The sequence below is a fragment of the Nilaparvata lugens genome, chromosome 2, assembly GCF_014356525.2.
Source record: "Nilaparvata lugens isolate BPH chromosome 2, ASM1435652v1, whole genome shotgun sequence".
NCBI classification, from domain to species: domain Eukaryota; kingdom Metazoa; phylum Arthropoda; class Insecta; order Hemiptera; family Delphacidae; genus Nilaparvata; species Nilaparvata lugens.
The window spans coordinates 96,268,398-96,293,195 of NC_052505.1; the positions used below are offsets into that span (position 1 = coordinate 96,268,398).

Sequence of the window (24,798 nt, forward strand, 5' to 3'; positions counted from 1 at the left end):
CTGTTTATCTACGCAATCGCTTATTCAAGAATAATATTGGTCTTCAAGCAAGAACATGAAATTCTAGATCTACTTCAAAAAATTTCCCGGAGCACAAATGCATAAGTAATAATAGCCTAGGCGAGTATTTGAACTATAGTGAGGTCCACTTTATAATGGCAGTGGAGAGAGATAGAACAACGTTGCCGATCCTCTATCTTGTTAATGCCTTCTATAGACGGTAGCTGATACAGGTTTATTGATGTAATATTAACAGTTCATTCACGTTTAAAATAATATAATATATTTTATTAAGCATATTAATAATATTTTTCAATAATTTCATAATGAATATTCATAATTAAGATGAAATATTTTGTTTTAATTATTCATTCTACATTGTTATAAGTCGATCTGGCAACAGAGCAAAGCGAGAAAGAGAAAGTGCTATCCGCTTTGTTGAATGATAGACAAGGATAGCAATACCATTGCTAAGAAAACTCTGCCATTATAACATGGACCTCACTTTCGGGCAAAATAAGTGGAAATGAAACTACTGGAATGAAGGAAAATCACTTGTAGTCGTTCTATTTGATAACGAAAATGTGATTTAACAGTGAACAGAAAACAACATTGAAGAAAAACGTTTGCATTATTGAACGAGCGTTAGTGAGTTCTTACTTTTAAGTCAATGCCAAAGTGGTTGTCCATCTGTGTGTATGTTGGACAATATCTTTTGAAAGATTCGATCGATTAGTTACAAATTTTGAACACATATTCTTCGACGCTTTTTCAGCTCAAGTTCGTTGGACAACAAAATTTACCGACTCATTTTTCAGTCAGCTGAAAAATTCATTGCATGCAATTACTACAGATTTTCGATTCATTCATAACATCAGCTGAGGCTATTTGGGAGCTATCAACATGCAGTCCTTCATACTCTGACACATGATTTCAGCTGGTTGACCAAGCGAAGTGAGGTCTAAGATTCAAGTCGACGGTTTTTCATTTCTCTTTATGTTTATATGTTTCGCATTTACAGCGAAATACAGCAGCCTTTTTGAATTTCACGTCGACGTATATAAAATGTTTTTTGAAATTTTTGCATTTTAAGGATAATACAAAAGGAAAAGGAGTCTCCTTCGAACGCCAATATTAGCATACAGTAAAAATCAGTTGAAAGCAGAGAAAGGTCGAGAGAAAAAGATTATTATTATTATGTTACTTTCAGTTATATTTATGCAATTAATAGTGCATACAAATTGCATGCAAATAATAGTCCACACGAAAGCTGTTTTTTTACTAAGTTACATTGAGATATTAATTGCATGCGTCATTGCACGCAATTAATAATCCACTCGACAGCTGATTTATGATGAATAATTCTATAGTCTGATTTTTACGGTAATATTGGCGTTCGAAGGAGACTCCTTTCCCTTTTGTATTATCCTTAAAATGCAAAAATTTCAAAAAACAATTTATATAGGTCGACGTGAAATTAAAAAAGGAACATACCAGTCAAATTTCATGAAAATTTATTGCCGCGTTTTGCGGTAAATGCGGAACATAAATATAAATGTATAAACATAAAGAGAGATGCAAAACCGTCGACTTGAATCTTGGACCTCACTTCGCTCGGTCAACTATTCATTGCATGCAATGACGCATGCAATTGATAACTGAAAGTAAACATAGTTGACCGAACGCAGTTTGATCTATATTTTAACTCGGATTTTCTCTGGTCTGTATGTATGGAAGGCATTTACGGCCAAACGCGTTGATAGAATTCTATGAGATTTGACAGGAATATTCCTTTTTTAATTGCGTGTCACAAGGTTTTTTGAAATTTTGTATTTTAAGGATAATATGAAAGGAAAATGAATTTCCTCCATACTCCGATACTCACTAATCCTATCATCTACTCTGAAGATAAGATTAATCAGACTATAGAATTATTCGTAATCAATCAGCTGACAAGTGGATTATTCATTGCATGCATTACACAGATGTCTGGAGAAGCCGTGTCTATTATTAATTTGTAGAACAGGGGACACCACTGTGAATGAGAAAACTGCGTGATGTCTACTGTTCACAGAACTACTAGTATTTAACCCCGACCTTTTCTCTGCTTTCAACTCGGGGTTAACCTGTTGCCAGTATGTCTCGAAGGAGATAAGCTTTTGATGTTAGTATTTCTTTATACACCAAACCCCTACAGCCATTAGACGTTTTCACACCGATATCTTGCTGTCACGACATACAGACAGGATTTACTCTGATGGACAGTATTAGAGGAGGCTGAGGTATATAACTGCGCGAGGTCTAATGTTCACAGAACTACTAGTAGATAACTAGTAGTTCTGTGAAAAGTAGACCTCACGCAGTATTCTCATCCACAAGTACCTGATTGAAACTATAGACCTTATGGAAATGCAGCAATAGACTGGCTTCTCCCACATCTGTGTAATCACTTGTCAGCTGATTTATGATGAATAATTATATTGTCTGATTTTTACTTTAATATTGGCGTATGAAGGAGGCTCCTTTTTCCTTTATATTATCCTTGAAATGCAAAATTTCCACATACCTTGTATATACGTCGACGCGCAATTAAAAAAGTAACATACCTGTCAAATTTCATGAAAATCAATTACCGCGTTTCGCCGTAAATGCGCAACATATGAACATTCAAACATTAAGAGAAATGCCAAACCATCGACTTGAATTTTAGACCTCACTTCGCTCGGTCAAATATATAAATTAATAATAATTGATAACGTACCTGAACCAAATTCATCTCTCGTATCAGCTCTCAATATATCCGTCAATTGAACCAGATCCTTTTGAAGTAATTTACGTTCGTCTCTGCTCTCTCTAGCAGCGTTTATCAAGTCCCACGACTCTTGCAGTTTCTTTTGGACCAAAGTATCGTGCATCTGATCAATACAGTTTTGCAAATCCCTAGTTTCTGTTGTGAGTTTCATTGCCTGTTAAAAATATATCATAATTCGAATGAAACATTTATTTTGACAAATTTTTTCATAAGATTCTTACATGTTTGTTCAATATTGGATTAATTCCTGGCCTAAAGTAACTGATAAAAAATATTAACAGAATATATATTCACTTTCCATACTACTGTGTACATTTTTTTGTATAATTTCACGCTTTTACGAATTTCCACACACCTTTTGCAGCAGCTTTAGTGTTGAGTGTGAAATCTCCATTTTTTGCAACAATAGGCCAATTGACAAGGGAATTTTTCAAACAAAACTGTTGACTTTGCAGCTTTGTTGAGACTAGTTAGGAGGAGAACATATAAAAAGTCCCCATTCCTAGCTGAGTGGATGAGGGTGGTTTAAAAGTTAAATTATACATCAAATTGAAGAGAATTTAATGCCTTATAAGCTCATAATCACCATGGATTTTTCCCGTCGATTTTTAAAATTTTTTTAAGAGCAAAAATAGAAAAAAATTGGTGGCAAATGTGTTTTTTTCAAAAATGTCACATCTTCAAGAGCGGATATCTCGAAAACTAGAGGAGATATAAAAAAAGTTGTAGAATGAATATTGTAGGAAATTATGTAAGCTTTAATTTGTTATATGACAGTCAAGTCCTCAGGATACATAGTTTTTGAGTTTTATGTGAGAAACCAAAAAATGGTACCTTTAAACCACCCCCATCTCCTTAGCACAGGGGGTAGGGGTGGGGACTTTTGATATGTTTACCTCCTTACTACCCTAAACAGAACTGCGGGGTCGAAATTTGTCTTCCCAACTTTTCCTCTATAACCTTTCCTTGATTGCACTATACCTACTGCAAATAATGACAACAGGGTAAACAGCTAGATGGAAATTCGATGAGCGCTACTATACAAAAAGTATTTGTCAGCCCCGGGAATGACAAATAATTTTTGTATAGTAGCGCTCATCAAATTTCCATCTAGCTGTTTACCCTGTTGTCAATATTTGCAGTAGCAGAAGTCTTCGGGGTGATTTACAGCATTTAATTGGTATTTTCGTCCAATAATAATTATTATTCATTGATTAGCATTTGAACAAGCGCAATTTTCATCTGTATTACATCTGGATTGTTTGTTTTGATGAAATATTTTAAATTCCAAAACTTCAAAAGTAAAAGCAACTCACTTGTATAGTCTATATAAACTATGTAAAAATTAATTATTCAAATAAATGAATTTCATAAACCTCACAATATTGCAAAATATATTGAAAAATTCATACCTGCAAGTTATGTTGACTACTCCACGTAGCCTTTTGTCGTTGGGCGACTTCTTGGGCCAGCTCGAATTCAGCTTTCTCGAGGAGAGATTCGGCCTCTGATAGTTTCCTTGATGTCCTGAAATCTCTCTTCTCGTTCATTTGTGAGGTTTTACTCCGAATCTGTAAAATAGTTTGATATCACAGAATAGTCCAGTCACTATATGCATTCATTCAATCAATCATTTATTTCTTTCCAAAACATACATGAAAATGTACATGAAAAAGTCAAAAACTAAAAACTAACTTAAAGCTAAAGAGAAATTAGTGACTGTATAAAATTCATTTTTTACAGTAAACTCGTCTATACTGTAGCATGCTAAATCCATCAAATATGCTCTCAGCAATTCCTTAAATTTTGATCCATCAGGTTCATGTCTTATGCATGACTTTGTTTATATTTTTCCCTATTGTGTTTCTTTATTGTAAAATTATTTTTATTTCTTGTGTTGTAATTATGTATATCTACTTGCCGTGGGAATCTAGATTCGTTAGTTTTTATATATAATATTGTCCTATAAATGTACAGGCTGTACACCGTCATGAACTTTAACTTACTGAAGAATGGCTTGCATGATCGCTCTCTATCAAGATTTAGAATTATTCTTATTGCTTCTTTTTGTAATAGGAGTATTTTATTTAAGTTTGAGATGCTTGTTCCTCCATATATTTCAACTCCATATGAAATGTGGGAGTGGATCATTGCAAAGTACTCTGCTTTTAACGTTTCTAAGTTCGAAATTTTTGCTAGTCGTCTCAGCGCGAAAATTCCTGAGCTTAATTTTTTACATATTTTTTGAATGTGAACGGACCAACTAAGTGTGTTTTCAAGATATAGACCTAAAAATTTGATTTCTTCCTTATTATTTACGGAATTAAGTTGTTTTACCTCTGAATTTCTACATTGGTGCATGCAATTTATATTGAAGTTCTGATTTCTTAATATATTTAGGTACATGAGAGAAGTTCAGAACCAATTTCTTCATGCAAAATTTCCTAGTGCTAGATACAGAGTATTTAAGAGTGCTAGATACAGGTGTGCTAGATCAGGGTGTGCCAGAAACCTCGTATTTTCGGCTCATTTTCCAGTTTTCAGCTATTTCTGCCAAATCTCGTAATCAGACAGAAAAATTTGCTCTCGCCTTTTTTTATATCATAAAATTCTGAATAAAATGAGATCATTCGAAACTCTCTATCTCCAATGAGAACTGAGTTATGATTTTTCAAAAATGAGTGAAATTTGAAGGAAAAATAAATTTTGATGAATTTTAGTTTTTGATCAACAATATCCTCCGATTGTTAACATTTAGATGTATAATCCAAAATCCCTCTGGGCGTATTTTTGTGCTCTACAATCTGAGATCAGGTAGAGCGCTCTATCTCAAATAGATTTCCAGGTACACCCGACAACAATGCTCCTTGTATTGTGAAAAACACCTAATTTTCAGCTTCAACCATCATCACCTCACCAACATTGTCCTCACATTGATATTTCGCACAATGACATGAGTTCATGTTCTATGAGAATAACCCGCAAGATGCACTTAATTCCAGTATTTCCTAGTGGAGAGGCACGCCTAAGGACATCTCAAGGATCAAAATTTCAAACACTTATAACTTTTGACACAATGCTCAGATTTCATCGTACTACAATTCATTCTTCTCGGCTCGTCAAGGCGGTCCAAAATCATGCATCATAAGTCAAATTCGGTCGAAAAATTTATTGTTGAGTGTACTTAAGCCCATAAGTAAATTGCAAGCACACCCCCTTTTCTATGTCTATATTGACTGGACTAGAAGGGAAAAAGTGTAGAATAGAATAAAAAAGATTTATTCCTTCAAGTATAAAGGGTATTTACAAACTTCCTATCAATACTACTCTAGGGCATTGTTCCTGGGTGAAAAAAATATCTAAATAACATATTATTTAAATTATTCAGTTACTCACACAGCGGCCATTTTGCTTTTTTCACTTATTTTTTTCTAAATAATGGTTAAACATGATGATTTTTCAAATTCATAAGACAAAATGGCGGCCATTTTTTTTTCAAATCAAATCAAATTTTATTCACAATTTCAAAAAAAAAAAACAATTTAGGGTCCTGCCAAACCTGTAGGTTTTTCGCGCCCAATCACAAAAACAATATTAAGAACATAATTAGGTAAGTTTACTAGGAATTTTTATGACATTCGAAGTTCGAAATAAATAAAGAAAAAGACAATATGTAATGTAATAAAAACAAGAAAGTATAAACTAAAAAATAACTTTACAAAGTTTGTTGAATAAGAAAAATCAACTGAAAAGTATGAAAAAGAAGAAGAAAAATAGAAAGAAGGATTGTTTCACACTATCTTGATAAAACATTTCATCGCTGAGCCATTTAAAATTTTGTTTCTCAAATAACTCAGAAACCGTTGGTTTAACAAAAAATTACAAGAATAACTTTTTCCTCCACCTACTGTCTAAAGTACTTACTTTACTCCCTGAAACATAATACTAAAGTGTCACTTTTTCGCCCTCGGTAGTAAAAAACAGAAAAACTCCCTAGGGAGGAAAAGTGACTCCATTTAAATAACATGGGAAGCATCTCTATTTCAAAAACTCACATTGTAATAGGTTAGAAGGTCTAAGCTCAGATGAGAAAGCGTAATAGAGGTGTATGTCATTGAGTCAACTGAGTTCAATACCACAACAAGAAATTTTATCAACTCATGAAATATATGTTTGTAGGCCTATGATATTATATTCTTAATATTAGTAGAGGATAAAAATTTATACAATTTTTAAAATATTTTATTCTATTCAAAATACCAGCCAACAAATATTTTTGATCTGCAATTCAAATCTGAAACGCGGTATCTGGATTCAGCCATTTTTGGTAGCCGCTCATATCAGCTGAATTGTTACAACTTTAGCCGATAGATAGCGCAATCGGCAGTGCCAATCAGCCGACCGGTTTTTAGGTTTTAGATGTTAGGTTATGTTGTTAGGTAACATTGTCACCAATACGTAAGTTATTAAAATGATTTTATTTGCAGTTTCTATAAAAAAAGTAGATGGAGGAAAAATGTTGTGTACATCACGAGCGAAAAATACTTTCTCTCCCTCAGGAAAATTGTTGCCCTCGGCTTTGCCTCGGGCTTCAAACTTTTTCCCACAGGGAGAAAAAGTCGTACTTTTCACTCTAGATATACAAATAACTATTTTTAGTAAATTTAATTACCTATCTATTTCTCAGCGTCCTCCACCGATCCTATTGCGTATATATCATCATACTCTAAATCCAATTTTTATGTGTGTTTGTATGTGAAAAGGCGGGCGTGTGTGAGTAGTGTAGTGTAGTTAGTATATGTTAGTGAGTTATACTGTTCTCCGAACTAATAGTTTATCATAATCCGAATTGGAAGGAATATGAACTGGTACCTTGATCAGCTGCTCTGTCAATTGGTCCAACTGCACACCTAGTTGATCTTGCTTTGAAACGACTGGAATTGGCGCCTCAGCTAAAACTGCCAGTTGTTGCTCCAGCTGTTGCTTCTCATGCAATAATTGTTGGTGCCGTTCTAGTGTTTCTTCTTCCACTTCCCTCAATCGTCTCTCTTCTACAGCTCTCTGACAACGAGATGGAACGGTAAAAAAGTGGAAAAACACTGATATTGAAATAAGGTAATAAGAAAATGTCATCTAAAAAAAGTGGAAAAACACTGATATTGAAATAGAAAGGTAAAATGTCATCTTAAACAGAGTGTTCTAAAAAAGGTGCCCATAAGTCAGGGCGTGATTCCACACATCAAAAGAAGGAAAAAATTCTAATTAACATAGGTCCGAAAATGCTTGGTTACCAAGTTATACAGGATGAAAGATTTCGACTGAATTGCAGTTCCCCTGCTGAAACGAAGCCCTACGGGTATTTGTTGGGCTGTTAATTAAGATGTACAATTTAGCGTACTTTATGTAAAATTACCTTAAAAATTGAATAAAACCGTTTCCAGACTTGTAGCTACAGTAATTTTTAAGAAGTCTGACGAAATATGCGAAACTTGGTCCCAAAAAACAAGTTCCTTCAAGATTTGGAGCAGATTTACCATGTTAAATGTACAATAAACACAACATATTTTTTTAAAGAACTTGTAGAAAATTTAATTTTGAAGAGAAAGATGTAAAATAAGTCTATAATAGACAAACGCAGCCTTTAAAAAAAAAATCCTTATATTACATTTTCCTCCACCTACTGTCAAAAGTACTTACTTTACTCCCTGAAACATGATACTAAAGTGTCACTTTTTCGCTCTCGGTACTAAAAAACAGAAAAACTCCCTAGGGAGTAAAAAAAACTCCATTTAAATAACATGGGAAGCATCTCTATTTTAAAAACGTACATATGGAATAGGTCAGAAGGTCTAAGCTCAGATGAGGAAGCATATAGAGTAGTCATTAAACCAACTAAATTCAATACCTCAACCAGACGACATTTGATCGATATATAAAATTTATGTTTGTATACTGAAATTATTATTACAAACTTCATATCACTATACTAAAAATAATGTATATATATTTTTTCTTTTATTCCATGTTATTCAAAATATCAGCCAACGAATATTACTTATTAACTAATCAAATTTGAAACGGGAACTTCATCATAGCTGTAGTTTTGGCTGTCATTGTTGTTACAACTTTAGCCGACAGATAGTGCTGTCGGAGGAGAACTGTGATTACAAGCCAGCTGTTTCTGTTTACTTTTTAGATTATGTTGTAACACATTGTTTGGTCACATACGTTTTTAAACATTATTTTATTAGCAGTTTTTATAAAAATGTAAGTGGAGGAAAAATGATGTGTATATCACGAGTGAAAAATGTTTTTTCTCCCTCAGGAAAATTGTTGCCCTCGTCTTCGCCTCGGGCTTCAAACTTTTCCCTCAGGGAGAAAAAACAGCACTTTTCACTCTAGATATACAAATAACTATTGTAGAGAGCTTAACAGATTTTGTCTATTTTTCATGCGTTTTGTATCTAATTAAGGTTTATTTTTTTAAAGGTTGCGTTCATCTATTAAAGATTTATTTCATCAGCTATCTCTATTGAAGGCTAGTGGCAACGCTCTTCTCCTATAGTGAGGTCCACGTTATAATGACAGTGGAGAAAGATAGGCGAAAAACGTTGCCGATTCTCTGTCTTGTCAATGTTTTCTATGGACGGTAGCTGATACAGGTTTATTAAAGTAATATCAAGTGTTCATTCTCGTAAATAATCAATTATATTTTATTAAGCGAAAAATGATTTTTCTATAATTTCATATGAATTTCATAACTAAGATGAAATATTTTGTTAATGAATTATTATTTCTACATTGATAAAAGGGGTACGCGACTAGGTGCCACCCCAACTATTTGTCCCCTTTTAAAACCGGTTTCTAGGGGACAAGTAGACGTGAGCCATACCCGTCTAGTTGTATCCTTTCTGAGGAGGTGACAACTAGTCGGGAGGACACCCTGTCGCGAGGGTGCGAGGTGTCAAGTTGTCGTTTACGGTCATGACTAGTTGGCACCTCCGGTCCAGTAGGTGTCGAGTAGTCGGGGTGACAACTTGACGGCAATGGTATATTTTTACGAGGGTACAAATAGTCGTCTACGGTCACGACAACCTATCCCCTCGACTTCACTCCACAAGAAATCACCATTCCGGCTGGCTCTTAATTTGAAAGTTGGAAAATGAAGCTTAACTATCAAATTCTATATGAAAAGGCATCAAGATTCCTAATTTTGTGCAAGCGCAAGTGTATATAAATAATCATTATTATCCTCATATTAATTACCAGACTTCATGCAATACCGCAGTTGATAACCAGACTGATAGCTTCATCTGCCATATCATTGATGGATGAAAATTTTACTGTTATCGCATTAGGCTCAATTTACTCGTAAATGGTGCGTCTGACGGGAAAATATAACTGAACAAAATGTGTTTAGAATTGTATTCTACATCTGTTTCAGTCATCAAAATGGCTTATTATTCATTTTTTTCTGTTTTCAACCAACTCGAAAAAATTTGTCCTAAAAATAGCAAAGACGGCGAATATCTCCCGAACCGTGCGTTAGACGGGAAAATGTTACTGAACCAAAAGTGCTTAGAATTCAATTCTACATAATAACCAGTAATAAAAATCTGGTGTGGTACACTCACACAACTTTTCTTGCTCATATTGAAACTACGATCAGACTTCTGTATATGTGTATATATATATATATAAATTGTTTTCAGAGTACTTTTTCTTTGTGTGAATTGTGAAATTCGATGATTTTTTTAGTCGTCATTTTTTTAAAGTCGTCAAAACAGCTGTTCTACAGATGAAATATCTCGAATATGTGTTCTTTTTATGAACTGCGCTACCTACCCACCTCTGCACGAGAAGGAGGTTACTAAGTCCATTTCCCAAGGATGGGGTGGACCCCCATTGGTTTCCCAGAAAGAAGACTCATGCCAGTTGATAGAGCTAATGAATAAATACAGGGTATGAATTTGAAAAAAAATCGGTCAAGTTATTTTTGAGAAAATCGTGAAAAACATGGTTTTTAGTACGCCGCCATTTTTCTCAAGATATTACGGAGCTCCTGCAATTTTCCCAGAAGAAAAACTCATGTCATTTGATAGGGCTTATAAATAGCTATCCATGGTATAAATTTGAAGAAAATCGTTAGAGCCGTTTTCGAGAAAACGTGAAAAACATGGATTTTTAGTCATTATCCGCCATTTTTCTTAAGAATATTACGGAGCTCCTGGAATTTTCCCAGAAATAAGACTCATGCCAGTTGATAGGGCTTATAAATAGCTATCCATGTTATAAATTTGAAGGAAATCGTTAGAACCGTTATCGAGAAAACCGTGAAAAACATGGTTTTTTAGTCATTATCCGCCATTTTTCTCGAAAATATTACGGAGCTCCTGAAATTTTCCCAGAAATGAGACTTATGTCAGTTGATAGGGCTTATAAATAGCTATTCATACACACACACACATACACACACACAGACCAACATCCAAAAATCATGTTTTTGGACTCAGGGGATCTTGAAACGTATAGAAAACATGAAATTAGGGCACCTTAATTTTTTTTGGAAAGCAATACTTTCCTTACCTATGGTAATGGGGCAAGGAAAGTAAAAATGCCTTGATCCCTCCTCCCTACGCCGCGGGGCGTAGTTATGCCAACTGGTGCTCTGTAGGTGACAAGTAGTCGGGGTGACACCTTGACGGCAGCGTGCAAGGTGTCATGTAGACGTGAGCCATCCCCGTCTACTTGTCTCCTTTCTAAGGAGGTGACAACTAGTCGGGGGGACACCCTGTCGCTAGGGTGCGAGGTGTCAAGTTGTCGTTGGCTCGTTGGCACCTCCGGTGTCAAGTAGTCTAGGGGACAATTTGACGGCAATGGTATTTTTTACAAGGGTACAAGTATTCTCGCCTATGGCCAAATGACCGGGTTGTCAAGTAGTCGGGTGACTAAGACGCTACCCGCTAAAAGACGATCTGGCAACAGAGCAAAGCGAGAAAGAGATAGTTTTATCCGCTTTGTTGAATGATAGACAAGGATAGCAATACCATTACTAATCAAACACTGCCATTATAACGTGGACCTCACTTTCAGGCAAAATAAGTGGAAATGAAACTACTGGAATGAAGGAAAATCAATTGTAGTCGTTTTATTTGATAACGAAAATGTGATTTAACAGTGAACAGAAAACAACATTGAAGAAAAACGTTTGCATTATTGAACGAGCGTTAGTGAGTTCTTACTTCTAAGTCAATGCCAAAGTGGTTGTCCATCTGTGTGTATGTTGGTCAATAACTTAAAAATTCAATACTAACAGGAATCTGTTATCATGAAGGGCTTCCATTCAGTGGTGAAAAATCAATTTTATAAATTCTGGCAATTCATTCAGGTTGTTGGTGAGATGTAGTGATATTCATCCATAATGAAACACTATAATGTCTGGAAATATCACGAATCCATTGAGAAATTACATCCCGTGTTTCATCAATGAAGAATGTCCTGAGAGGTTGAAATGTGATTTTATAAGTTTTAAAATCATAATACAGAGTGGGGCAGAGCCGATTGACGAGTTGGAAGGGTTATAATTATTAATGAACCGTTCAACATAGAAAACATTCTTTAATTGGTTCAATCATAGAGAAACAATAGCGTAAGTAGATATCCCATGGTATAGGGAGTTTATGTCGTAACTTTTACTGTTATCTCAAGCCGATAGTCCACGTAGTTCTTTCCCTTGAAGCTGTGTGAAACTGGTAGTCTCTCATATTGTGCCGTTCATACACTCTCACCCCAACAAAACAGTGAAAATCGACAGTAATCGGCTTGCACTATGCACTACGGCTTTGTTTACGGAGGTAGTGTCTCAAGCCGATTACTGTTGATTACTGTCGATTTTCACTGTTTTGTTGGGTGAGAGTGTGAACGGCACAATATGAGAGACTACCAGTTTCACACAGCTTCAAGGGAAAGAACTACGTGGACTATCGGCTTGAGATAACAGTAAAAGTTACGACATAAACTCCCTATACAGTGGGATATCTACTAACGCTATTGTTTCTCTATGGTTCAATTCAGTTTGAAATGTAGTTTTTATTGTTAATATTTGTAAATTAATGAGTTAAATGGCGGTTATTAGAAGCAATACACTTATGTAGCGTATTTTTGATGTTTTAAAACGCATTTTGGCACACTTCGATTGGAATATCTTCTCTGATTCGCTCCTTTAGTTCTCCCAAGGTGTGTGGGCGATGTTTGAAAACTTTATTTTTGAGGTAAACCCATAGAAAAATATCGCATACGCTTAAATTGGGTGAGCGTGCCGGCCTTAGTTCTTTGAGAATGACACCGTCAATGACACCTCCCAGCGTTATGTGCCAATGTTACAAACTGAGCCCCAAATTTGAAGAACCTACTGAGGAACGTGACTTGGGAGAAATATGGTTTTAGCAGGATGAAGCTACAACCTACACAGGGTGCATTTACCCCTACACTCAAACGAATAGTCTTGTAGGGGCATTCCAGTAAAAAATTGTCTGTTTTACAATGTAACCTTTGTATTCAATTCATAAAGAATATTTGAATTTGATTTAAATGAATGTGTTGAGACAAATGTTCCCAGGGGGGCGTATCTCAGTTGAGGTGGCCGGCACGCTCACCCGATTCAAGTATATGCGATTTTTTCTATGGAGTTACCTCAGCAATAAAGTTTTCAAAGATCGCCCACACATCTTGGAATAACGAACACCTTGAAGGAGCGAATCAGAGAAGAGATCCAGGCCTTACCAATCGCAGTGTGCCAAACTTCAATAATACGCTACATCTGTGTATTGCTGCTGATGGCCGTCATTCAACTGATATAATTTTCAAAAATTAACAAAAAAGAACTACATTTTAACCTGAACTGAACCTATTAAGGCTGTGCAAAGGCTAAAAATAAACTTTCTACTCTTGATATTTTTCAAAGTTTTTCTATTTGTATATCATCAAGCTATCAAAATGAAAAAGTTTTCTCAGGAAAACATTTTTTTCCGATCATTACTTTTTGAGATATGAGCGCCTGAAGTTTGAATTTTTGGGACAGAACATTTCAAACTCGGTAAGAGAGAAAACAATGAGATTGAGGATAGATTCCTCATGGTATTGTTGATCTAGTAAAACAAAAATTTTCTGGAAATATCAATTTTTAAGATAGTTATACAATTTACTAAAAAAAAACTTTTAGTTGAGTTATTTTTGGTAAATTGAATAACTTTTTCAAAAATTGATATTTTCTGAAAATTTTTGTTTTACTAGATCAACAATACCATGAAGAATCCATCCTCCAAATCTCATAGATTTATATCTTACCGAACTTGAAATGTTCTGTCCCAAAAATTCAAACTTCAGGCGCTCATATCTCAAAAAGTAATGATCGGAAAAAAATGTTTTCCTGAGAAAACGTTTTCATTTTGATAGGTTGATGACATACAAATCGAAAAACTTTGAAAAATATCACGAGTAGAAAGTTTATTTTCAGCCTTTGCACAGACTTAAAGAATTTTCTTCTAAGTTGAACGGTTCCTTCCAAACTCGCCAATCGGCTCTGTCCCACCTCGCATTAGAGGATAGAAGCATTTTCAAACACAAATAACCAAGCATCCAATATTAAAATGGAGTAATACCTTGCTATCAATTTCGTGGATAAGGGCTTGAAGTGCTGCAGTTCTCTGCTGTGTGATTAGGTCGTGGGTTCGATTCGTGGCCTCTTCAGCCATCAGCAGTTCTCTCTGTTTCAAGTCTCTCTTCAATAAATTCACCCTCTTCTTTTGTTGCGATATCCTGCTCTCATCTTCCTTCAGTGCTTCCTGGTATTGCTTTTGTAGCTCTAGAACGTTCACAAAAGTATATATTCTAATGTCCTACATTTATGCCTAAATTGAGGAAAGACATTGAATTCGAATATTATGAACTTATGTCATTGTGCGAAATATTAATGTGAGTACAATTTAGTTGGTGATGATGGTTGAAGCTGAAAATTAGGTGTTTTTCACAATCCAAGAGCATTGTTGTCAGGTGTACCTGGAAATCTATATGAGATAGAGCGCTCTACCTGATCTCAGATTGTAGAGCACAAAAATACGCCCAGAGGGATTCTGAATTATACATCTGAATGGTAACAATCGGAAGATATTGTTGATCAAAAACTAAAATTCATTAAAATTGATTTTTCCTTCAAATTTCACTCATTTTTAAAAAATCATAACTCAGTACTCATTAGATATAGAGAGTTCCGAATGATCTCATTTTATTCAGAATTTTATATTCTAAAAAAAGGCAAGAGCAAATTTTTCTGTCCGATTACGAGATTTGGCAGAAGTAGCGGAAAACTGGAAAATTAGCCGAAAATACGAGGTTTTTGGTCCACTCTGTATCTAGCACAAGGAAATTTTGCATGAAGAAATTGGTTCTGGACTTCTCTTATGTACCCAAATAATATATTAAAAAATCAGAACTACAGTATGAATTGCATGCACCAATGTATATATTGACTGGACCACGTTATAATGGCAGTGGAGAAAGATAGAAGAATAGCGATGCCAATTCCCTGCATTAATTAATTATATTTCTACAACGTCGAAAAAACATAATTGTCATCGTTGTGGACCTAGAAAAGGATAGTACCACCGGCTTTGTCGAATGATAGACTAGGATAGCAAAACCGAAGTTGATCAAATACTGTCATTATAACGTGGACCGCACTACAGTAGGAGTAGCATACATAAAATACAAATTGATAGATAGAAGCAGACCAACACTAAAAATAGGTTAATAACTGTATTTATTCTTTATTGATTCATACAACAAGTACATCATAAAAAAATATAGGGAGAGAAAAATAAGGTAACCTTGTGTCATTTTCCTCTTCTGAATTCAGATAAGGTTACACATAGTCCGAAATAAATAAATAAATATCTTTATTGTCACAGAATGTTTCCACATTATAGACAACGTCATGGTTGGTAACTCTAGTAAATAATAAAAGGCAAACATGCAACATCAAGCACACATAGTCAATTTTTACTTTCCTTGCCCTATTACCATAGGTAAGGAAAGTATTGCTTTCCGAAAAAAATTAAGGTACCCCAATTTCTAAATTTCTATACGTTTCAAGGTCCCCTGAGTCCAAAAAAGTGGTTTTTGAGTATTGGTCTGTATGTGTGTAGGCTATGTGTGTGTGTGTGTGTGTGTGTGTGTGTGGTGTGTGTGTGTGGTGTGTGTGTGTGTGTGTGTGTGTGGTGTGTGTGTGTGTGTGTGTGTGTGTGTGTGTGTGTGTGTGGTGTGTGTATGAGTGTATGTGCGTCTGTGTACACGATATCTCATCTCCCAATTAACGGAATGACTTGAAATTTGGAACTTAAGGTCCTTCCCCTATAAGGATCCGACACGAACAATTTCGATCGAATGCAACTCAAGATGGCGGCTAAAATGGCAAAATGTTGTCAAAAACAGGGTTTTTTCACGATTTTCTCAAAAACGGCTCCAACGATTTTGATCAAATGGTATACCTAGAATAGTCTTTGATAAGTTATATCAAATGCCACAAGTCCTATATCTGTAAAAATTTCAGGAGCTCCGCCCCATCTATGCAAAGTTTGATTTTAGACTTCCAATTATCAGGCTTCAGATACAATTTAAACAAAAAATTTCAAGTGGAAAAGATTGAGCATGAAAATCTCTACAATTTATGTTTAATAACATTTTCACCTACAATTGAAAATAAGCTCGAAATTCGAGAAAATGCGATTATCTAATTGCAAATTGTTGGCAACTGTTGATTCTATTAAATCATTCACTATGAAGAGATAGCAGACCTCGTATGTCTCCAGCGTTATTGCACTGTCACCAGCTGGCTCAGATCTTTGTTTATAAGTAGACTTGAGATGCGCGTGCACACTAGCGTCAGGTGATCAATTTTCAAAACGGCAAGGAAAGTTGTGTGAGTGCGCCACACCAGATTTTACAAAGTTTAAATAGGAGGCACGTAATATGAGTCCGAAATAGGCTACACGTAGTCCGAAAGTCTTGTAATATACCTCACTATAGTATAGATATAATATAGGATATTAAGGGTGAAACGTTAGTTAATCAGTCCAGTAGTTCAACCGTCATAATGCATCATTCGTGAATTTCCTATCCCGTACGTGTATATAAGTCAATTCTTCTCTTATAGATTATAATCTCAACTATATTATAGATTTATCACAATTTTTATAGTCTGCAAGACGTCATTTTGATGCATAATTTATTGATTCACACAATAAGTACATCATCAAAATGATAGGGAGAGAAAAAATAAGGTAACCTTGTGCTATTCTTCTCCCAAATTTAGATATGTTTATGTTTTGAAGGGACTGATTCGAAGATCCAAAGGTTCGAAGAACCTCTCACGTCAACCGAAGCTTATTGTGTGTCCCAAAAGTATGTTAGTTAGGCAAACCAACTCCCGTGACCTTTACAAGGTCCAGGAGTTTCTTCCCTATACCAACATCCCATTCCTCACCAGGTTGCTTGCAGCCAAACAGAGCCCTTCTTCTAGCTCCAAGACTTTCGCAATCCAGTACACAAGTGTAAGGTTACACTTAGTCCAAAATGAGTTAAGTCTTGTAGTTGTTCCCTTCACAAAATTTTCAGTCTAATTATTTTCACAAAGTAGATTTTTAATTTAATTCTATGATGAATGCTACAGAAAATATACTGGGATGAAATTCAATTAATGAAGGTCTGTTAATGAATATCTTACCAAGAAGTTGCATTTTCTGAGCTTGCCTATTGATCTCTAAAGCGTGTTTCTTTTCTTGTTCAGCTCTTGCTCTTGCCAATCTGCTCTGCTGCTCTAATAGGTCAGTCAGCTCCTCTCTCATTTCATTTATATGATCCGCCTGCAAATAGAGAATGATAGAGTAGAATAAAACGTTACCATAGAGAAAAGATAGCATAAGAAGATATCTGATGGTTTAGGGCGTTTATGTTTTACTGTTAACTCAAGCCGACAGTCCTAGTAGTTATTTTTTGTGAAGCTATGTGAGGCTGGTAGTCTCTCATACTGTGCCGTTCTCACACTCTCCCCCCAACAAAACAGTAATAATAGACAGTTGACAAAAATCGGCTTACAATAAACAACCTATACCATGAGATACCTTCTTATGCTATATGACGTAATTTACTGATATATGAAATACTTGAATGATTATGTCACCTAGTCATATGGGACATATATATGAATCATATTTATATTTATCTCATATTGATCAGGATTTTAGAGTTTTTACTTTCCTTGCCCTATTACCATAGGTAAGGAAAGTATCGCTTTCCAAAAAAAATTAAGGTACCCCAATTTCTAAATTTCTATACGTTTCAAGGTCCCCTGAGTCCAAAAAAGTGGTTTTTGAGTATTGGTCTGTGTGTGTGTGTGTGTTGTGTGTGTGTGTGGTGTGTGTGTGTGTGTGTGTGTGGTGTGTGTGTGTGTATATATGAGTGTATGTGCGTCTGATATATCTAATCTAATGTTCAATCTAATGGAATCTATAAGGATTAAGTTATTAAGATTTTGTTACTAGTAGTTCTGTGAACAGTAGACCTCGCGCTCAGTAAGTTACATTGACCTGTTGTTATGTTTTCTCAAAAATTAATAAATAATTAATCAATTAAAAATGTCTAGAAAAAATCCTAAATAAACATAGAGCTATCTGTCCTATCGTACCGTGACGTGTCGTCCCGGAATGTGAGTGTGAGCGCTGTTATCAGGTCTGGCTGCAACTGTCTACAACGTTGATGGAAAGATACATTTTCAAGATGTTCGATGTTTTTGAACGGGTAGTATTATAGTCCACTAAACAGCTGATTTATGATAAATAATTCTATAGTCTGATTTTTACTGTAATATTGGCGTATGAAGGAGGCTCCTTTTTCCTTTTATATTATCCTTGAAATGCAAAATTTCCAAAAACATTGTATATACGTCGACGCGCAATTTAAAAAGGAACATACCTGTCAAATTTCATGAAAATCTATTACCGCGTTTCGCCGTAAATGCGCAACATAAAATAGTATATTTCGCACCTAGGGCCGGAAATGAGACTTTTCCGGCTCGAAATCGGTTTTCAAGTCCGAGGCCGTAGGCCGAGGACTAGAAAAGATTGAGAGCCGGAAAAACATTTTTGCCCATGGTGAGAACGTTATTTTTCGCCACACAGAAAAATAAACAATATAAATATGAGAATAATTGTTTATTAGGCACTTCCGAAAGCAAAACAGAAGGTCATAGCTCTAGCAAATCTGAGGTAATCTGAATATCAGGAAATTGTCCAAGTATTTTTATTTTTTATTCTGATTTGTCTAAATAACCTAAAAGATTATGTTCAATTATGTAAGAGGTTGAGTTTATACTTTTTATTCTCCAAATGACAATAAGATGATATTATTATAAATGTTTTGATTCTTGAATAATAAACACAAATGATGAAAAGTTTTTTCAGCTGTTTTAGCACACTTGAAATTTGGCCAATCTGAATGTCAACGTCAACAATGCTTGTTGTTGTTGACTTCGGAAGTTTAAGTTAGAAGTTCTATCCTACTCTGAAAATCGAATTTGAATAGTTCATAAAATATATCTTATCTGTATTTTATTCATACAAATAAAATGATAGTATCTTATTGCAGAATACTTATTCAATTCTAGAAGCATAAACTGATTCCGTTTCATAAACAATTTTGTAAACACGTTCACATCAAATCAGAATCAGCTGACTTCAAGGTTATTTTACAGCCCTAGGGCCGTAAAACTTTTACCGGCCTGGTCAGAAAACAATCATTTTCGGCCTCTACGCACGAAAACCAGCTCATTACATCCAAGTGGGGCGAAATAGTATATTTCGCACCTAGGGTCGAAATGTACGTTTTCCGGCTCGAGATCGCGGTTTTCAAGTTCGAGACGAAGTCGAGAACTTGAAGCGTTCGAGAGCCGGAAAAACATTTTTGCCCGTGTTGCGAACGCTATTTTTCGCCACACCCAAAAAAAAAACTTCCCAATATTTATAAGAAATTGAAAAATTAATAAAATTCAAACAGCCTATTTTGATAGTTTGAATCTTGGTTATGACAACTTTTACTGTCAATTAATTTCAATATTACTAATTGATAATTTACAATAGTGACCATATTTTTATACTATTAATATTTCGAATAATTGTTTGAATTTTTATAGCTCGCGCTTTGCGCCCGGTGCAATATCTCATGGATAGATGGATGAATAGAATTTTCATTACTATTTTGAAATAATGTGATGAAAAATTAATATAATTGCATATTTCACAGTTTTGTCTCAAAATATATCTAAAAAATTGATTGAAATTTAAATTATGGTAACTAATATAAAAAATAGCTAATAAAAGTCGAAATTCATCGACAAAAAAAAATGTCATTGACCGAGATTCGAACCTAGATTACGTTTGTTATTCACTGAGCTGAGTTCAGTTGTATTACGCCTTAATGCTCTCGGCTATTGGGTATTGTTGAAGGAAGAGGCCTGACTGATAACTCTTAGCATACACGTAATACTGTAAACTAGACTTCTAAAAAAGTTTACTTCACTCCTAAAAAGCGTACAACCTTTGACTATAGAAAGAAGGTTGTTCTTTCTATAGAAGAAGGTTCTTTCTATAGTCAAAGGTACAACAGACTTTGGCTCATGACTTATATTATTAAAATTAATATTATTATCTGTTTCACAATAAAATTTTCACTCTGAATTAAGTCAGGTAACGTATGTAGGCTACTATAATAGTGTATAGCGGCATATTAATTTGAAGCCGGTTTGCCAGCATTTTCACAACAAAATATTGCTCTGAAATCATAGAGAAAACATTCGAAGATTCAATCTTGAGTGGGCCTAATGTTTTCTCTATATGGTTCAATATTAAAGAAAAATTATCTAAAAGTTTTAATAATGAATTACGGAAAAATACTAGGAATTTTTTAGTCAAGGCTGAGTTTCACCAGTAGGCTTACCTTAAACTTCAGATCTCTGCTGTATTTTCTTGCTATTATAGTTGATTGTATTGCATTAAGAAGTGGAATTCGATAATAAAAAAGAAACAATTATTACTCTACCTCACTTTTAAATATTGATACAATTATTGTACTTTGATTTCAAATTCGATTCTTCACTTTTAAATACTTGCGATACGTACCTTTCTGACAATGGACAATGCAGCCATTGTATTCATTGTTTGATATCAAAAACACAATAAATATTAAATTATTAAACAGTAATTTATAAAATATATTATAGACATAATACCGCGATTCACGATACATAATTATATAGATTATTACAGTCGTTATGAGATTATCTCTCTATGATTTTTGTGAGATCGGGATCGGACACGATCAGCTGTTATTCAAGGTCATTTTACAGCCCTAGGGCCGTAAAGTTTTACCGGCCTGGTCGGAAAACAATCACTTTCGGCCTCCATATGACGCACGTAAACCAGCTCATTACATCCAAGTGTGGCGAAAACATATAAACATTAAGAGAAATGCCAAACCGTCGACTTGAATCTTAAACCTCACTTCGCTCGGTCAATAACTTTGATGTAAACGCAGCTTTATCCTTGTCTATCATTCAACAAAGCGGATAGCGCTATCTCATTCTCGCTTCGCTCTGTTGCCAGATCGTCTTTCAACAATGTGGAATTAATTAACTAAATATTTCTTCTTAATTATGAAAATTCATTATGAAATTATTGAAAAATATAATTTCTTGCTTAATAAAATATGATGGAGATTATTTTAAACGTGTATGAACAGTTAATATTACATCAATAAACCTGTATCAGCTACCGTCTATAGAGGGCATTGACAAGGCAGAGGTTCGGCAACGTAGTTCTACTATCTTTCTCCACTGCTGTTATAACATGGACCTCACTATAGGAATAAAATTGATTGACCTGGCTGGCTCAGGTCTATAGTGAGGTCCACGTTATAATGGCAGTGAAGAAAGATAGGAGAAAACGTTGCCAAGTCTCTCCATTTTGCCATTGAGTGTACACAGCTGTTACTCAATTCATCCCATTAAATTTGGTATAATAATAATGATCATTTCCTTAATAAAATGATCAATTTAATGTCAAATTAATCAAGAAAATATATTTTTTCAAAATTTGATTCAAAAATTTGCTTCCATAACTAAGATCAGATTTTTATTTTTATACAAACCTGAAATGGCTGCACATTTAAAAAGCTGTGATACACCAATCTGAATTTCAAAACAACAGAAATTAAGTTATTTGGTAGTTATTCTATTCCAATTTCGTTTTTAAAAAATAGAAAAATAGAAATCCTATTTAAAATAAGTAATTTCAATGGAAATAATTCTGGAATAACCTTTCAATATTATTTATACCGGTACGAGTAGGTTTAACCTGTAGGCTAACTGAAGCATGGATGAAGTCTAGGATGGTTAGTTATAACCTTTTAAAATGTCATTTCACGTATTTTAATTTGTGTTTCTCATACGGTAATGTCTAAAAATTGATCAATTTTTTCAAAAATACATTTTAAATCAATTTTACGACTTGTGTATCAAAGTATTTTGATAGAATGAAGAAAAAAATGGAGGCTGAGTTACTTTTGTACAGTCACTGTCAAAATTATAAATAAAATATTGTGGCAAACTGACAACATTGCAAAGCTAGAGAGAGATAGCGCTATCTGTTTTGTTGTATGATAGAAAAGGACAGCAACAGTATTGTCAATCGTACACTGCCATTTATAACGTGGACCTCACAATAGTGTCAGGGTAATGCAGCTTTAGATTTCTCTGTGAAATACTAACCTGTTTATCAACAATAAACTTCGGATACTCATTGAATATCTGATAAGTTTCCCCTTGCCGCAGCGGCGCAAAAGGCATCAGAAAATTTCTCGGATGCAAATCATCATCCTTAGTTCTACCATAAATATGGTAGGTCTTCTTGAGGAGACACCGCATGTCGATAGCGGTTTGGTTGTGGAAGAAAAACTCGAAATCCTTGGAGTTGTCGATGCTTAGCAGCGTGGATCGACACACAATGAGGTAGGCGACAACTGCAAAGATCATGAATGCCGGCTCGTTAGAAAGGATGTGATCGAACAGTTGCAGCCACTCTTTCTGGCCGAGAACTCGGGAGAACAGAGTTTGCAGTATTGACCAGCCGTAGAGGTGGCAGGTCACCTGATGCTCCACCAACCAGTTGAACAGCTGTTCATCCCATTCCACCAGAATATTTTCCATCATCGACATTATGTTCACGGGAGGAAACGGGAAGAACTCAACCAGCGTTGGCACCAATTTACTGTAATACAAAAATATTTATTAATGAATACGGTACATAACATAATATAAATCGGGGGACCGAGATTTGCTCTGGAGTGTAAAAGCATAGAAAATTTGTAACGTAAGATTGAGTTCATAGTTTATATTTATTTATTAATTTTTTCAGTCTTACAATTATTTTTACACATCAGGCTTATGCCCAAAACTGTCCCTTTTCAAATTTATACTACAGTCCAAATCAAAATCTAGGTTAAGCTACTATCATTTATCAAAATAACAATTTATTCATACTTCAAAAAACAATTAGATATACTATGAATTCTATTTATTTATACTAATAAATTTAGTATAAGTAGTAAATAGTATAATTTAGTATTATTCTTAAAATTTATACTACAGTCCAATCAAAATCTAGGTTAAGCTACTATCACTCATCAAAATAACAATTTATTCATACTTCAAAAAACAAATAGATATACTATGAATTCTATTTGTTTATTTATTAGGTTAGCACAGACAATACAATGATCGGAAAAGAAAAAAAAACAGGCTATTGCCCAAAACTTTTTCAATTTCCTAATTTAGTTCCAAATTGTCCAAATATTATACATAGGTTATGTCCATTTCAATTTTCTACACCAAATCACAATCTGGAAATATAGATTAGAATAAAACAGAAATTTTTAATTTGGATAGATTGATAGTAAAACTTCCGTAAAAACATGAAACAAACTTTAAATTCACAAAATAAAGAATAAAACCACTTAAATTTTGAGCTCGAATGATTTAGAATGATATACTATGTTTGCTAATATACTATGTACTATTCTACACTAACAACATCTATTTACTATTTTGGACTTTCTGAAGTAAACATGTTTTCTAAAAAAAGAGAAATAAACGAAAATAAGTTTTTCTTGCTGTATTTTTCTTCTCGTGAGATCAGCTGAATGATTCCACACATGCACTCGTTCACTCAGACGACAAAATTTCCAGCTGTTTTTCCGAGGAAATATTTATCATTTTAATGTCCTTCAGCGAGTTATCCCAGGGTTGAGACCTAGTGCAATCGAATTTACACATCATAAACTTACTTTGTTCCAAATTTCGTGAGAATCGTTAGAGCTGTTTTCGAGATCCGGTCACATACAGTTATATAAACATCTAAACATCTAAAAATATTAACAGAAATTGCTCGTTTAATAGTATAGGATAATAGAAGAAAGTAGGGTTGTGTATGCTCGTATCAAAGCATGTCAACTTGTGGATTGCATACCGGAAAAACCGGAATTATTTATCTCCAAATTTTGCACATAGATTCTCAAAATATCAATCTCGTGCACCTTGAAGCCCAAATTTCAAAATTTTTCAGAATTAATGTTCAAATTTCATTCATGGGACATGAATACATACCATATATGTTAATATAGAACTATAATCTAGAGAGACTACCTCTTTGAAACAGATGGTTAAAATTTGGCAACTAAATTAATAAACAGTCCAATTTTGTCAGGTTGGCATTAAGTTGAGAAAGTTTTCTAAACAAGATTTGAGTTCTCACATTATTAGGTTAGCACCAAGTTGAATAGACTTATCTATAATATAATAAAGAAAAGAATTGGCTTATACATGA

The 24,798-nt window shown here is 34.4% G+C and overlaps 1 protein-coding gene across 1 annotated transcript in view; it reads right to left on the reverse strand.

Moving 5' to 3' along the window:
* Nucleotides 1-24,798, reverse strand: part of LOC111046788 (TBC1 domain family member 31) — a 48,912-nt gene that overhangs the window by 7,735 nt on the left and 16,379 nt on the right. Inside the window, 7 exon segments of the mRNA XM_039422185.1 lie at nucleotides 2,762-2,966; nucleotides 4,225-4,383; nucleotides 7,685-7,873; nucleotides 14,473-14,675; nucleotides 17,592-17,730; nucleotides 22,686-23,171; nucleotides 23,174-23,184. Coding sequence (XP_039278119.1) covers nucleotides 2,762-2,966; nucleotides 4,225-4,383; nucleotides 7,685-7,873; nucleotides 14,473-14,675; nucleotides 17,592-17,730; nucleotides 22,686-23,171; nucleotides 23,174-23,184 — 1,392 coding nt within the window.